The sequence below is a fragment of the Microtus pennsylvanicus genome, chromosome 16 (assembly GCF_037038515.1).
Source record: "Microtus pennsylvanicus isolate mMicPen1 chromosome 16, mMicPen1.hap1, whole genome shotgun sequence".
Classification (NCBI taxonomy): domain Eukaryota; kingdom Metazoa; phylum Chordata; class Mammalia; order Rodentia; family Cricetidae; genus Microtus; species Microtus pennsylvanicus.
Genome location: NC_134594.1, coordinates 34,972,416 through 34,990,224, shown reverse-complemented (window position 1 = coordinate 34,990,224; position 17,809 = coordinate 34,972,416). Strand labels below are relative to the sequence as shown.

The 17,809-nt window shown below is 44.0% G+C and overlaps 1 protein-coding gene across 1 annotated transcript in view; it reads left to right on the top strand.

Moving 5' to 3' along the window:
• Positions 1 to 17,809, top strand: part of Veph1 (ventricular zone expressed PH domain containing 1) — a 167,661-nt gene that overhangs the window by 56,654 nt on the left and 93,198 nt on the right. The window contains exon 6 of the mRNA XM_075950586.1: positions 13,670 to 13,890. Coding sequence (XP_075806701.1) covers positions 13,670 to 13,890 — 221 coding nt within the window. The remainder of the gene's footprint in view (positions 1 to 13,669; positions 13,891 to 17,809) is intronic.

Below are 17,809 nucleotides of genomic sequence, written 5' to 3'. Positions count from 1 at the left end.
AAAGACAGAGTAACCCTACATGGGAGCTTGGGGAGTTTGTAAGAAGACAAGGTTATGGAGGAAGGGGAAGAAAACGTGCACTGGGAAGCATAGTATGTACAAAAGCACTGGCTGCTGAAAGACCCGGAATGTTCTGGAACCCTGAAGAGTTTCCCTGGCCTGGGGGGATGGGGTACATAATGGTCAGGAGGGAGACAGTTGGGCCGGGGCAGTGGATGGAAGCCAGCTTGTCACAACCTCCCATTAATCAGCAGACCCGTTCTGTGTCCTCTCTCCACTCTGCCCAGGTGGTTTGGAACAATATATTACCTCTGCCCAGAGTATAAACAAGTAAGCCTGCATTCCTCCCAGCTCCCAAGGAACTGGAGAGTCAGGGAAAGGGCAAACCGTCCCCACAAACAGTTACAAATGTGTCTAGAAAGAAATGATTTCTGAAGTGACAGCAGGGTCTGTTTCAGTGTAACTAACCAATGCCGTTTTAAAGGTTGTCCTCTTGGACAGCATTAAAATGCATAGGAACCCCGGGGTGGAGAGACCAAGTGTTGCTTACAAAGGACTTTATGAACACTATCACACTCTTGCTCTGAAGAAAGCACTGAGCAGTACGAAGTTAAAGCAGATTCTGCCCAGTGCTTTGAGGGGGCGTGGCTTTCTCGATTCCCTTAGGAAGTTTATCTCAGGGGGCAAAAAACAGTGATGAGTTGGCCCTTCCCAGATAATGTTTTTACAATTCCTTAGTCTGCCTTCCTGCCTGTATAATGGAAGACGGTGTTCTTAATTAACCACCTCAGGGAATATAAATGAGATTTCCCCAGTGCTGGAGTTTTCATTTTGATTTTTAAAATAGCATTTGGTAAATCATATTTCAAGCAAGATCTGGAAGCATTCATAAACCTCCAAGCAGCTTTTTTACATGCAGAATGTGCTGTGTGGTAAAAAGTGTTATTAGATTTGTACTCTCAAAATATATGAGGGCACTTGAAAGTAGAAAGAGTCTGCTGAAAATCTGCGGCGATGCTGTTCTGAACTGGCGTTTACATATCATCCTTCCTTATTTCTCAAAAAAGTTGAGCCTGAATTCATTCCGTTGTGTGTTGAGAAACTGGTACTGGTTCACCAGATTCCAACAAAAGCCCCTTAAGGAAAGACATACCTGGCAGTTGGCTGTCACATGAAATGTTCTCATGCTATCTAAATCATGATATGGTCCAGGATGATTGAGCATACACAGATAAGATACAAGAAGTCACAGGGAAGATATAAGAAATCAGGCAGAAAGTCTTATTTCTTCACATTAGTTTATTTCTTGTTAAGGAACAGACAAATGGGAGCTGGAGAGATGGCTCAGAGGTTAAGAGCACTGGCTGCTCCTCCAGAGGTCCTGAGTTCAATTCTCAGCTCTCACTAAGTGACTCACAGCCGTCGATAATGAAATCTGACGCCCTCTTCCGGCCTGCAAACATACATGCAGGCAGAACACTGTATGTGTAATAAATAAATAAATATTTTTTAAAAAAGAAATAGATAAATAATGGAGCAATTACTTTTACACTTTTTATTTATTTTATTTTTTTATTTTTTTGGGGGGTTTTTCGAGACAGGGTTTCTCTGTGGTTTTGGAGCCTGTCCTTGAACTAGCTCTTGTAGACCAGGCTGGTCTCGAACTCACAGAGATCCGCCTGCCTCTGCCTCCCGAGTGCTGAGATTAAAGGCGTGCGCCACCACCGCCCGGCTTCTTTTACATTTTTTGGGATGAATGGAAAGTCAGTATTTCCCAGTAATTGGAAGCGGAATGGGGAAAGTTCCCCAGGTTGAGAGCTGTGTGGATCCCACAGGTTAAACTGTTAACAGTTCATTCACACCAGGGAAGGGAGTAATTCTCTGTGTCCCATCCCTGCAAAGTCTGTGCACTGTGACCAACCTGAAGGTTTGAGTCATCCTGGAGACAAACCTGGGTGTGTCTGGGCGGTATTGTCTAGATAAGTGTAGGTAGGGAAGACCCGCCCTAAAGGTGATGCGTCTATTTCCAGAGACTGGGTCCTCAGGATGAATAAAGAGAGAAAGCAAACCGAGCGCAGATGTTAGTCACTCTCTGCTTCCTGACTGTGAACACAAAGTGAACAGCTGCCTCCTGTTCTTACCTCCACAGCTTTCCTGCCCTTTGGGGACGTATTCCCCGGAACTGCAAGCCCAAACAAGCTTATCTTTGCCAGGCACATTTTAACAACAAAAAAAGCAGGTTACGAAGATACCCCATAAAACTGACTTGGTAAATCTTCAGAGCAAGCTATCCTCCTGCATCTCTCTATTCCCAGAATTCCTTCCACTACTTCTGTGTCCGAGGGCAAGCTTCCTTCACTGGAAGGCAGGACTCTGTGCTGCTATCCCATTCGGCCTCCCTTTTCTCATCCAAAACACCTCCCAGCCCTTTTTGTTCTATGCCGACTACTTTTCCCGGCCAGTTGCCTTAACATTACAGGCTGGTTAATTTACAATTAACAGAAACTGTTGACTCATGGGTCTAGAAGCTGGGAAGCCCAAGAGGCAAGGGCGCTGCATATAACAAGTAATTCCTTAGCACAACAGTCTAAAGAGGAACGACAAACAGAGGGTGAAAGAGACAAACAGATGTCAAACGATTCCTTTCCCAGATAATGGCATCACCATTCCATGGATGGGAGCAGAACCTAACCTTACAGCCTTATCCCCTCCGACAGATCTCATGCCTTCAAACTTTAAAATCTATTAAAATGGCAATTGCATTTCAACACGCTTTTAGGAGATAAACATTCAAAGCATCGGAGCCACCAACTCCTCTCCTTCATGACTGAGAAACACAGATTATACAGCAGGGGCAGAGGGATTATGGGGGAAGCAGCGACAGTACAGATGTTTCCTGAAGGCAATAGTTTGCCTCCTCTATCTTAGGAAGTGAGAAGGAGCACAGAGAGGAGGTGCACGGTGTTTAGTGTTCCACACAGTAAACACATTGGGGACCACGGGTACAGGGGTGACTCTGTTCATCCTTGGAGAAGTGATGAGATTAAACACTGCATCCATTCAAGATCTTGGTGCAATGGAACATAGCTTTATCCCCCTGCCAAAAGTTTAACATAAAGGTGATACATAGAAAGTAGTTGGAAAGCAGTTGTTTGCTTTGGAAGAGAGCTCTTTAAGCCTTTTCCTCGTGGGGTATCGAAGCTACCTTCACGGCTCCATCCTATTATCCGCAGTTTGCTCTCATCTCTCCATCCATCCATTAATACCCTGCTTCATTCAGTTAGGGCATCTCACCATGAAACACAGTTGATACGAAGGGGGAAACAAAACAAAATTCATAAACTAAAGCAGACATACTTACATGGATGATGGGCAAGATGCCAGGGTTACAACTGGCGGCAGGGGGGGGGGGGGATTTGGCTTTTCCATCTCATTCTTGTCTGTAAGCAATAAAAGAGTACTCACCAACTCTTCTAGCTTATACCTGGAAAGTTACATCCCAACTATTACTGGTAGGATAGCCTGGCTATTTGTTTTGAAATAAGTACAAAGAAAAATAGGTCCCTCGTGTCTCATTATTTAATGGGAACAGTGCATCCTGTGATGAGCTAATTGTGGAAGGTTTTGTTGTAACTGACACAGTTTAACTGAGTTACATTTTTACCACGTAGTTGCTTGCTTTCCTTGATAAACAAACCCATGTATTTCTTTGACTTAAGAAAACTTTGAAGTAGGAGCACGTTTTTCCTTCTCTTCTTTCTTCCTCCTCTCTCTCTCTCTCTCTCTCTCTCTCTCTCTCTCTCTCTCTCTCTCTCTCTCTTTCTCTCTCTCTCTCTCGTTCTCCTCTCCATCCTTTCTTCCTTCTTTCCTCTCTTCCTTCTTTTTTTCTTTTGGATCTACAACAGCATCTTGCCCCCACATGGTTCCCATGATTACTTAGTTTCTCTCATTCTTGTTTTGCACCCTCATTTGCCCAGCAGATCCTTGAAAGCTTAAAATTGGCCTGCATCTTTGAGTCCACCAGAAGCGTTTCGGTGCTGTGTCCCCAATGGTCTTTCAGAACATGTTTCATTAAAGCAAAAGCAATAGTGGACCCATTGTTCAGGATAATCAATGAGAGGTCATTTACATGAGGGGACCCTGTGCTGTGGGAGAAGAAACGCTGGCCTGGTTGAACCCATTCTGGGTCTCACAAAAGGTCTACCTTTCAGAGGCTACGTTCCCAAGCCCCCAGTTTTTAGAGAGCAAATCTCAACTATAGAACGCTTAAATCTTTTATCAATCAAAACATTGTGTTTGAAGCTCAAATTAGATGACCTTCTCTAAAGTTTAAGATCTGTAATCATTTAGAGCAGTCAAAGGAATGAAAAGATATTTGTGAATAGACTCCCACCCAACAAGTAGGAGGAGGGTTTTTTTCTTTAAACAGAAACATGGCCATATTGAGTTCTAGTTGAGGAAAAATAACAATAAATTGGAAAGAGTTACTTGGTGACAAACTATATCCTTGTTTCCCTTTAAAACTCAATCAAAACAAAGACTTAATTTACACAATTACATTATTCTTTGAAATCCCACAGGCATGTAGTCAAGCTACCTTTGATTTTAAACCCCAAATCATTTTTGTTCAAACAACTTCTTGAGAAAGAATTCATAAGTCCCAGGCTTAAATACATCTAGCCATAATTGCTTCAAAAATGACCTGGTTGATTTTTTCCTGTGAGGGTGGAATTCAGCTTAGTATTCTATGCCAAATGCACAGAGTTGAACGTGGTCCAAGTAGCCTTCATTTTTGCCTTGTGACAAAATTTGAGGTTCATACAAAACAAAGGATGCATCTGTTCTCATCAGCTATTTTTTAACTTTTGTTCCTGAAATTTATGTTCAAAATTGTTTTGCCCAGACAGCATTTTATGCTAGGCATGATTTATTACTCTTTATGTGCTCCAGAAATCATGTTTCTACAGTCATGCAAAACCTGACTCACAAGTAGTAAACATAGAAATGTCTTTCTTTTACATTGGCTGTGTGATTTTTGAAACCGTTAAAATGTTTATAATTCTTAATGCAATTTTATTTATCAGTGAGTAGAAAACAATTTTTGATCACCCCAAGGGAATATATAAGGGAATCCAGTCCTCAAAGTCATTTTCTTTTCATGGCCTAGTGCCACATGTCTCTCCTCTCCCTCTCTCTCTCTCTCTCTCTCTCTCTCTCTCTCTCTCTCTCTCTCTCTCTCTCTCTCTGTGTGTGTGTGTGTGTGTGTGTGTGTGTGTGTGTGTGTCTGTTTACTGTATCACTGAAGTATATTGCTAACTGCTCTCTAATGTCCCAAAGTGCAAAAGGGCTGTAATAGACCTTAGAGAGGAAACCCAAATGTTAGATAAAAATCATTCTGGTATAGGTTACACAGCTGTTGACAATGAGTTCAATTTTAAAAATTAGTTACCACTGTCTTAAATAAGATTTTTTTACAACAAACATATAACAGTAACATGTCTTGTCTTTAGACAAAATACCACAATACAATAACATAAGCTTATGTAGTATTCAGTTGATAGAAATTCCATTAAACAGAAGCTTGTAGGTACCTAGCCCTCTGTTTCCCTAAAAGAAACACATTACTGCTCTCCAATTTATCACTTATGGTGAGTTCATAGAACAGAGCCCCCATGAGTGAGAAAGAATTCTGTATGGTATATACATAAACATCTGTGATACATATAATACATACATAGATGTGTTAGATATAGGCACATATATCTGGAGATCTATAACATGACACATCATATTGTACCTACAATGACTTCTGTTAAGCAAGAACCCACTGAGCTCACAAACCCCCATCCCAAGTTGAGGTGCTATTATTATCATTATTATTATTAAATTTATCTTTTTGAAACAATCTTTTCTCATTTTCTATACTTATCCCAGTTCTCACTCTCTCCCCTCCTTCCGTGCCCCCACACAAAGCCCCCCTATCCACTCCTCATAGAGGGTAAGTCTTCCCAAGGAAAGCCAACAAAGTCTGACACATCACTTTGAGGCAGGACCAAGGCCCTTCCCTCTATATCTAGGCTGAACAAGGTATCCCTCCAAAAGAAATGGGCTCCAAAATGCCAGTTCAAGCACTAGGTATAAATCCTGGACCCACTGCCAGTGGCCCCACAGACTGCCCAAGTCACACAACTGTCACCCACATTCAGAGGGCCTAGTTTGGTCCTATGCAGGTTCCCGCACTATCAGTCCAGAGTCAGTGAGCTCCCACTAGCTTAGGTCAGTTGTCTCTGTGGGGATCCCCATTATGGTCATGACCCCTTTGCTCATATTATCGCTCCTCCCTCCCTTGGACTGGTCTTCAGAAGCTCGACCCAGTGCTTAGCTGTGGATCTCTGCCTTTCTTTCCATCAGTTGCTGGATGAAGGTTCTATGATGACAATTAGGTAGTCATCAATCTGATTACAGGGGAAGGCCAGTTCAGGCACCCTCTCCACTATTGCTTATGGTTTTAGCTGAGGTCATCCTTGTGGATTCCTGGGAATTTCCCTGGTGCCGTATTTCTTGCTAGCCCCATAATGACTCCCTCAATCAAGATAGCTTTTTCCTTGCTCTCCCTCTCTGTCCTTCCCCATTTCGACCATCCCGTTGCCTCATGTTCTCCTCTTCCCTCTTCTTCTCCTTCCCTTCCCCTTCCACCTTCCCTTCTCCTCCCCCCCCCCCACACTCCCAATTTTCTCAGGAGATCTTGTCTAGTTCCCCTTCCCAGGGGATCCATGTATGTCTGTCGCTCTTAGGGTTCTCCTTGTCACCTAGCTTCTCTGGGATCATGGACTGTAGGCTCATTATCCTTTGTTTTATGTCTGCTATCCACTTATGAGTGAGTACATACCATATTTGTCTGTCTGGGTCTAGGTTGCCTCACTCGGGATGGTGTTTGATTTTTTTTTAATTTAATTTAATGTTTTTAGTTCCATCCATTTGAATGAAAATTTCAAGATGTCATTGTTTTTTACCACTGAGTAGTACCAAGTTGAGGTGCTTTTAACAACTGATGGCTTTGGGGGAACAAGAGGACCAGTTTTCTTTAAGGATGAGGGGCGATCCTGCTCTAGAGAGTGCCAGCCACTCCCCAAGGAGTATTTGCACAGCACAAATTATTCTCTGTAGGCTATTTTTTAAAAAAGAAAGCATGATGCTGGGAGAAATCAGGGGTGGGAAGTAGATCTGGGACAAGTTGAAGGTAGAAATGGGACATGGATATGGTCAAAATACATCATATGAATGTATGGAATTTTCGACGAATCAATAAATTATACACCTTTAAAAAAATCACCGAGCTGAAGTAGAAGTACTTTGCTATTTCCCCACAGACTGCAGACTTAGATGATAGGTATGGTTTGTGCATTTGAGATATCTTCCAGGGGCTCATTTTCAGAGCTTGGTCCAGCTGGCAGGTCTGTTTTGACACTGGTGGAGCCTTTAGGAGGTAGGAGGTAGGCAGGCTGGAGAAGGACAGCCAGGGTAGGCCTTGGACACTTGTGCCTGATCCTGGGTCCAGCCTGTGCTCATTGTTTCCTGTCTGCAGCTGTGATTGGAGCAATCCTAGCTGCCTGTCTCTCGAACGAACTCCATCACACTTTTCCTTCTGAACTAACACTTCAGAAACCAAGTCAAAATAAATCTTTCCTTGGCCCACACCTTTAATCCCAACACTTGGCAGGAGAGGTACACAGATCTCTATGAGTTTAACATCAGCCTGGTCTACATAGTGAGTTCCAGGACAGCCAGGGATACAAAGTTAGACCCTGGCTAAAAAAAAAAAAAAAAAAAAAAAAAAAAAGTAATTAAATAAATAACAAACCTTCCCTCCATTACATTGTTTCTATTTGGATAGTCCTAAAGTAACAAAATTATCAAGTGTCCTTATTTGCTCATGACCAGAGCTAGCTTTCCATGCTGAAACAAAGGACTTCAAGCAGTCAGTTTACAAGGAGAAAAAATTAATTGTGCTTCTAGTTGGGAGGTTCTGTCCATCAATAGTTGTGTCTACTGCTTTGGGCCTGTGTTAAGGCAGAACATCAGGCTGGTAGATGTTAGAAAAGCAAGGCTGCTTGTGTGTCATGAGCCAAGGAGAACAGAGAAAGATAAATGGACCACCAGAGATGCCTTTTTCGCTTAGCAGGTCCATGGCAGTGTCTAGGAAGTCCACACTTCCTAAGGATTCCACACTTCCATTGGTGCCGTTCTTGGGGGCCAAGTCTTTAGAACTGGGCCTTGGGGTAACAGTCAGCATCTGAATTGAGAAAATAAATCTTCTACAGCAAGGACATTTTAGTGTTAAAAACCTGAAAAAAATTTGGGGACAAACAGAAAACGCTGGGTTCTCAGAGCCAAAGAATTGGGATGGGAAGAGGGGGCAATACAAATTCTTCCAGCTCTACATCTGGAGTTAAATGTCTTAGCTTCTTGGGGATGCTATTACATGGCATCCTTAAGGACACTGTCATGTAATGGCATCCCTAAGAAGCTAAACACAGGGTCACCCTTGGGCCTCTAAGCATTCCTAGGCAACATTTTGGATCACCTGGTAAAGTTTCATTGAGAAAGCATTGGCTACATTCTCCTTTACACTACAGTGTAATGGTCCTTGCTGGGGTCCCCTTAGTCTACAAGAAGCCTCAAAGAATTATCTGTGTTTAAATAAATAATGACAGACAGCAGATATGCAGTGGATAAAATGTTTATTCAAACAACCGAGTTGATTATTTTTATTACTCCTTTAGAAAATGGCACAAGTTATAAAAGAGGAAAAAAGGCAAATCCACAAATTTCTAAGTTTCAAATCCCCCAAATTTCAGGGCTGCAGAGTCCTACATAGACTAGTAGCTTTCAACCCTGGCCTCCTAGTAGAATCATCTGGAATGTTTTAAAAAGAACCCCACCAACTCCGATGAAATTGACTAGGAACTGGAACGGGGGTCTCTGGTCATTAGGTTTGTCCTAATGATATCTCAGACAATTCCATCATACAAGAGGGCAGTGTTGAGAATGGGTCTCTGGAAGGCTGTAGGTCCCATGAGGAAGGACCCTGTGATCCTCTGGCAATTCTTGCTGTGGACACAGGAGAGAAAGAGCAGTGAGGAAGACTGCGCTGACTTGGCTTTCCTCGGCTCTTGAAACTGGAAACATCCGAACTCTGGAATCAGTCAGATTTTGATTTAGTAGCAGCTTTGCCCCACCTGTGACTCTGACCAGTGTAACCTCAGTCTTTATTGTCCTTTAGGTACTAATATCCTCATTCTGATAGCCCATTTATAAACGTACGTGAACTGCGGGTAACCGTGCCCATGGTCTGGCACATACTGGCATTATCCCAATGGCTCACTGGGTTAAAAATATGTTCTATCTGCTCCTTGCAGAAAATGTTGCCAATGACGAACTCTAATTCATCAGTTCTCAGTGTGACCCATGGCTTCTTAGGTCCTTTCAAGGGACCTGTGATGGTAGAGGTATTTTCACAGTAATACAGCGTTCCTAAGACATTGTCTATTGTGTCTACTGGGTTGACATCTGCACTCCTAGCACAAAGCAATAGTTTGCAAAACCTCTAGTGATTACCACAAATCAGGACGGTGGCACCAGATTGTATTGACAGTTAGGGGACCGGGGGAAGAGCCAGTTTTCACTTAACTAGGAATTTCTCAGTCTGACACCATCAACGCTTTGGGCTAGATGACCCTTAGCTGGGGGCTATCGTGTGTGTTACGTGATGTTTGACAGCATCTCTGGCCTTTTCCCACTGGATTCTGCCATTCCACCCTTCCGTCCCCTCAATTATGACAACCCAAAATGTCTCCAGACATTCTCCAAAGGTTCCCCGGTAGCAAACATTCCTCTACTGACTTTCGAGACCCCACCTCCCCATCCTCACAAGGACTCATTTAGCTTGATGAAACAGTAGATATAGCTGGTTTTATTATTACCTTCACCCCGAAGATTTTTCATTCTCAGTGTTAATTGGAAATGGGAATTGGCTCAGAATTTCTGATGCACATTTAAATACAGGAATATAGAGGCCAACTTAGGAAAGCACCTTGAGCCTTTGTCTTTCCAGATCATCTGAATAACTCTTTCAAGGAATGTTTTTTACTTAAGATAATGGCTTCTAAGGAGCCCGTGGTTATTGCATTTGAATGAGTTGGTAAACATTATCTGGAGAGTGGAGGAATGAAGTGAGCTTTTGGCTTTCAGCAAAGCTACAGGTATTACCATAGTTCCCCTGGACGCCTATGAGAGACTGGCTCTAATGTCCCCACGCGTTGTGTTTGGGACACAAAATGTCCCCCATTGTCTCTTGTGTTTGAATGCTTGGTCCTCGTAATGGCTGTTCTTGCTTGTAAACTTGACACATCTGAAATTAACTAAAGCTCAAATGACTGGGCACACCTGTGAGGGATTTATTTTTCTTAATTAAATCATTTGAAGTGCATAGACCCTCTTCTAATCCAGGTCTTCAGGGTGGGAAGACAAACATTTAAATCTGGACCACACCTTCTGCTGGCAGTCGATGTAAAGGACCCGGAAGACGGGTTCATTCTCTTTGCCTGCTTGCTCTCTCAATCTCTCTCTCTCTAGCAAATCTATTCCTTCACTGACATTAGCATATACTTCTTCAGAATTCTAGCATATACTGAAGGGACCTGTTATGATAGAGTTCAGTCATCAAACCTAGATGTCTGAACAACTACTGGATTCTTGAACATTCTGTTAATAGGCAGCCATTGTTAGATTAGCTATCCCACAGCCTCTAGGTGCCAGGAAGAGATGCTGTTTGGAGTTTTTTATCAGGCCCTATAGGTGTCACTTGTAGATGCTCATGCAAAGGTGACCGCGGCTAAGAAGAGTCCCATAGACAAGCAGATAGGATGGCTTCTTCTATGGACAGTTGAGGTGGTTTGAAAGAAAATAGGCCCCCAAGGAGTGGCACTGCTGGGAGACGTGACCTTGTGGAGCAGATGTGGTCTCGTTAGAGGAAATACGTCACTGTGGAGGCAGGCTTTGAGGTCATATTCTACCCAGTGTCTCAGACCACTGCATGTTGCCTGTGAGTCAAGATGCAAGAACCCTCAGCTCCCTCTCGCACGCCATGTCTGCCTACACGCTGCCAGGCCTCCCGCCGTAACAATAACGAACTACACCTCTAAACTGTAAGCTACACAATTAAATGTTTTCCTTTACAAAAACCTGCCGCAGTCATGGTTCTATTCATAGCAATAGAAACCCTAAGACAACAGTCAACCCTTCCCCAGACATCCCTGTCATTGCCCAATGGGCCCATGAACAAAGTGGTCATGGTGGCAGAGATGGGGGTTACACATGGGCTCAACAACATGGACTGCCACTCATCAAGGCTGATCTGGCTATAACTGTTGCTGATTGCCAGATCTGCCAACAGCAGAAACTAACACTGAGCCCCAGATCTGGCACCGTTCCCCAGGGTAACTAACCAGCAACCGGGTGGCAGGTTGACTACTCTGGACCCCTTCCTCTATGGAAAGGACAATGCTTTATCTTTATTTGAGGGAAAAAAAAGATGTAATAGAGTACAAAAATATTAATATTGCAAGCAGATACTACCACTTGTTGAGTTTTCATGTACTATCCATAAAAGATGTGCATAACTATCAACGTTATTTTGAAAATAATTCTAATTTTTTCATCTATATAAGCTGTATGAGGCCGGATATAATGCAGCAAGTAAAAAACAGATATGAGAATATAGTTTTTCTCCATGTGAACAATCACTACACCATAGAGATTTGCAAAAACTCTGTTTCGAAGATGAATTTTTTTCATAAAAATGTGTCTAACATGCATATGGTTTATTTTTAAATAAATTGATGGTTCTAATTTGTCAGTTTAGTTTCAAAATGGCAAATAGCGATACCTACAGCCCAGACAAACAAAAACTCTTTGGGGCCTGCAAACATTTTAAAAAGAGGTCAGGGGCCCTACAAACAGAAAGGCTTGAGAATCACTAGTCTAATTTTGTATTTACAGAGTATTTATGGTGCTTGTTAGGTAAATAAAATGTAATTAAGCAAAAAGAACCATATATCTGTGCTAGGGAATGAGAGACCAAGAAGGGATTGGACTAATTTGTGGTCTTGTTTCTTGGTAGGAAGGGCTAGTGCCATGGCCAGTGAGGTCACAATAGTGAGAGACGCTGAGGATATGGGGCTCAGAGCACGGCAGTCTGCCCTCAGTTTCTTCCTCATAAAGTGATGGCCAGCACCTTACTTACCTCACAGTGTCATTCAGGGAGTCCCGTGGGTACTGAAGAGCTTGTGGGGTAGCCTTGGCACTTGGTCTAACTGTCTGCATGGACTTGTGTCTGAGTGGACAGCAACAAGTCTACATGATGACACACAGGTGACGCTGACCCTGCCCCACTGCGGGAAGACAGCACGCAGGCTGTAGTCACTAAGCCTCAGAGACAAAATACTTTGGAGCCGAGAAAGAAATCGGAATTCCATAACCCCATTCTTGCCCTAACATCCCACTTTTCATCCAGAATCACATCTGTTACCCCTGTGAGGAACCTGGATGTGCTCCAAGGTTTCAGAACAAACGATGTGAGCTTGGTGCAGACTCATATGCGGGGTTTCAAGCAGTTAGGATTTTTCTTGTTCCCGAAATGTGATTAATTTCCCCTTCAGCTCGGTTTGGCTGCCAGAGGATCATTCAGAATGAGGCAGGTTTCAGCAAACATCCACACCGTCACCTTCCCCATGAGCAAGATGAATGCTTCTGAGAAAAGAATGTTCTGGTTTTGCATGATGAGAAAGGTTTTGGGGGGGGGGGTCAGAGTGGGGGTGGAGAGAGAATCCCTGGGTCAATCCAGGGCCTCACGCACGCTACAAAACTGTTTGAGCAGCTGATCTACATCTGCATCCCGGGAAATCCTCTCCACAGAGCCACAGGGACACTTAGGTATTTGTGGAATGACTTTTTAGGATGCTAAGGCAGACTCTGATTCTGAAGCCGAGGAGTATACATGAAGTTTGAAGTCACCCTGTCAGTGATACAAACAGCAAATTAAATGTCACCTCCCATATGGCCCGGCTCCTAGAGCTCCCTGCAACCCTGTATCAAGCAGGATGAATTTCACTCTAATTATTACTAAGGCTTTTGAACATGCTGGGTTTCGATGATAAAAACTTTATTGAATTTGAATGTTATTTTCTCTCTGGGATGTGCCCAGTGTGCTTTTTAATATTAATTTCCCAGGCTCTCCTCTTTCTGCTTTGTTTCTCTTTTGTGTTGCGTGTCTCAGTCCAATGTACTAAGTATTTCGCATGGGTATTTTTTTCACTCTGTCTGCTACATCGTTTCAGAAGGTTTCCACCTGTTTCCTTTTGTGTTGTGTTCCTAACTTCTAAGAGGAGCCTGGCATGTGGCGAAGATCCCCCACTTCTATCTTCTGGCTCTAAGTCGGGGGTAGAATGTCCCCGTAATGCGCTGTGTCTCATGAATTCACACAGATGTGACGTCTTCAAAAGTGCCAGCATTATGAACCTCACCCTTATTTATTGGAAGGGATCTAGCTCACAGAACTTTGATGCTATATTGTCCTACAGACTTCTGTTGTTCTCGTTGTCGTTGGCAGGAAAGAGCCAGGAGCTGCCTCGGCTACCTGGTGAGCCAGCTGGCTAACATGGAGCACTCCTTTCACCATATTCTCCTGCTGGAAATTAAGAGCATCACCGATGCCTTCTCCTCCATCCTGGGCCCTCACAGCAGGGACATCTTCCGGATGAGCAGCAGCTTCACCAACATCGCCAAGCTGCTCTCCCGACAACTGGAAAACAGCAAGGCTGGGAATGGCAGGTATCTGTAGCATCCAAACAGAGTAAAAGTTATGGCATTCATTTATTTATTCAATAAGCATTTGATGTTTGTTTATTCTGAGCCGGGAATTTAAGCAGAGAGATAGAGGTTACTGTCTGGTAGATTAAATATTTAAATAACTAAAGAATAAAATTAGATGCTAGAGGGAGGTTGACTATTAAAGGTGGGTTCAAAGAATTTGGAGAGCAGTGAGATGGTGGGGTTTACCTGTGTGTGGAAGAAGGAGGGGTAAACCTGAGATCAAGAAACAGCTCCTTGAGTATGAAACACTGTGGACCAAGTCTTGGGAGATGACCAGATCGCCCCAGGCTCTTTTCGTGGCATGTATGTCTTTCCTGGAATGGGCGCCATTTTGCATAAGTGAAGTATATGCTACAAGAAGAGCAACATTCGGGATGATGATGAAGCACAGGCAGGGATGAGACCTGGTGGGCGTGGCATACCTTTCTAAGACGTTCCCATTTCGTCCTGTAGGAGTCACTGCAGGGTTCGGTACGTGGTGGGGTAAAGTCATTTCAAGGTCACTCTAGTCTCAGGCAGGGACTGTCCCGGCGAGATGACAAGGGTCAAGGAGGGGAAAGACAGTACATGTCAATACACTGTCACAAGGAAATTATTGGTGATGGTGGTGAATGAGCTGCCCAAATCTGGCTGAGTTGGAAAGAGAGCGATTCTAACTGGAGTCAGAGAGAATTCAGTGCATACAGATAGCCCTTTCTACTCTTTTGGGGCTATCCTGTGCATTAGAAACTATCAAAAACTAAAGTCTCTACTTACTAGATGCCAGCACCAGTCTCTTCTCGCGGTTGTGACAATGATCTTGGCATTTCTAAATGTCCTCTAGGAGGCAAAAAGTACCCCAGTTTAGAACCACTGTTTTGTACATATGCCATTCAAACAGCATGCCCCAGACTTACGCTGCCATGTCTTTATCACAGTAACATCCAATAACATAGATGAAACCTCAAAGCCACTGTCAGGTAAGTTTCATAATATAGTTTCAGAAACATGGTTTAGAATCTCTGCAGCTGGTATCAAGGAAAGTTTTTATACCATATGCACAGCCAACCTGCTTGTAAACCTCTTCTAGCCAGGATGGACACGCCTACCAGAAGAAAATTCATGCACAAGCCCTGGCCAGGGGACATGTCCCCAACAAACATCTCTGAGCTTGTGTGTGTGAAAGCTTTCTTTAAAGTGGGAGAAAGTTACAAGGCTGCAGCATTCGGTAATTTAACGGTGAAATGAATCTTTGATAAATAATCCCAGTCCTATTTGCAATAATACTCCCTTTACTGTTTTTCTGAGGTAAAAAGGAAAAGGAGAAAGAAGTGATGGGGGGAGGAAAGAGAGGAAGAAGGGAAGAAGGGACAGTAGGGAGGGAGGGAGGCATGGGGACAGTAGCTAAGTAGTAGAGCAGTTTGTCTTACATGTGGGGCCCTGGCTTCACTCTCCAGCACGGAAAAAAACACACAAAGAAATAAAAAGTCAGCCTTCACCCCACATATGTCCACCACCTCAGTCTCTCTCAATTCAAAGTATTTCCCCCGGTTCAGCCCTCACTGTCAATCTCCTTCTAACAGATTGTAATTATTCAGTGGGAACCTCAGAAGTGTGGTGTGGACAGCTAGCTCTTTGTGTCCGGGGCGCATCCTCTCTGGGACGGTTGCTAAGGCTTCTCTCCCAGCATCTTTTCCCTGAATAGTCTTCCTTGGGACCACATGATTCCACTCATTGGAGTCCATGCCCCCAAAGCAGAAAGGTCTGTATTTTTGTGTAAAGCAAAGACAAAAACCTGATTCTTGCAATTAAAGAGAAAATGAACAAGTGAAACGATCCTGAAAGAAAATTAAAGACGATGAAACTCAAAGCAGATGTCAGCTAATTTAAAAACGTGACACACAGCTCAGCAGGCCAGATTGTAGACTGCAGGCCAAAACAACAAGACTATCAAAAGGAAAACAATTAGCATCCCAGAGAGAATGAAAAACCAAAGCAGATGAGCCTTCCTCTTGCCAAAAAGATTCTGAATAAATTGGGTGAGTTTTGTAAAGGGCACCAGGTGAGCCTGTTTGCATTTCCCTATTCCTCTGTCTCTAAAATGTGTTTGTATTTAAATAAAAGCCAACGAAGCCTAAATGACAGAACCAAGCAGAGCATTTAAGTTTTGAAATCAATTCTGGAGAAACAAAAAAGGAGGTACAATGGCAACTCTTGATTGACAAGGTGATGCAAAGCGACTAAGGAGTTAGGAAATGAGACCTATACTTCTGCAAATGGCATGTCCTTTGTGGCCTTCTGGGCAGCCCTTAACCACTGGGCTGCTTGCCTGTCAGACCCAGCGAAAACTGGGGAAGGGGAGAGTGTGTTCAAGGTGACTGAGCAGTTCCCTAGTAATCATTGAGCTCAGTGTCCGCTACAATAGATCACAGGGTCTCCTACAGTAGATCACAGCATCCACTATAGTAGATCACAGCATCCACTATAGTAGATCACAGCATCCACTATAGTAGATCACAGCATCTGCTACAGTAGATCACAGCATCTGCTACAGTAGATCACAGTGGCCACTACAGTAGATCACAGCATCCACACAGTAGATCACAGCATCCACACAGTAGATCACAGCATCTGCTACAGTAGATCACAGCATCCACACAGTAGATCACAGCATCCGCTACAGTGGATCACAGCATCCCCTACAGTAGATCACAGCATCTGCTACAGTAGATCACAGCATCCACACAGTAGATCACTGCATCTGCTACAGTAGATCACAGTGTCCGCTACAGTAGATCACAGTGTCCGCTACAGTAGATCACAGCATCCACACAGTAGATCACAGCATCCGCTACAGTGGATCACAGCATCCGCTACAGTGGATCACAGCATCCCCTACAGTGGATCACAGCATCTGCTACAGTAGATCACAGCATCCACACAGTAGATCACAGCATCCACACAGTAGATCACAGCATCCACACAGTAGATCGCAGCATCCGCTACAGTAGATCACAGCATCCACACAGTAGATCACAGCGTCCCCTACAGTGGATCACAGCATCCACACAGTAGATCACAGTGGCCCCTACAGTAGATCACAGCATCCGCTACAGTAGATCACAGCATCCACACAGTAGATCGCAGCATCCACACAGTAGATCGCAGCATCCACACAGTAGATCGCAGCATCCACACAGTAGATCGCAGCATCCACACAGTAGATCGCAGCATCCACACAGTAGATCATAGCATCCACACAGTAGATCACAGCATCCACACAGTAGATCGCAGCATCTGCTACAGTAGATCGCAGCGTCCGCTACAGTAGATCACAGCGGCCCCTACAGTAGATCACAGCGGCCCCTACAGTAGATCACAGCATCCACACAGTAGATCACAGCATCCACACAGTAGATCACAGCATCCGCTACAGTGGATCACAGCATCCACACAGTAGATCACAGCATCCGCTACAGTGGATCACAGTGGCCCCTACAGTAGATCACAGCATCCACACAGTAGATCACAGCATCCGCTACAGTAGATCACAGTGGCCCCTATAGTAGATCACAGCATCCGCTACAGTGGATCACAACGTCCCCTACAGTAGATCACAGCATCCGCTACAGTAGATCACAGCATCCGCTACAGTAGATCACAGCATCCACACAGTAGATCACAGCATCCGCCACAGTAGATCACAGTGGCCCCTACAGTAGATCACAGTGTCCTCTACAGTGGATCACAACGTCCCCTACAGTAGATCACAGTGTCCACTGCAGTAGATCACAGTGTCCCCCACAGCAGACCACAGTGTCCCCTACAGTAGATCACAGTGGCCACTACAGTAGATCACTGTGTCCCCTACAGTAGATCACAGCATCCCCTACAGTAG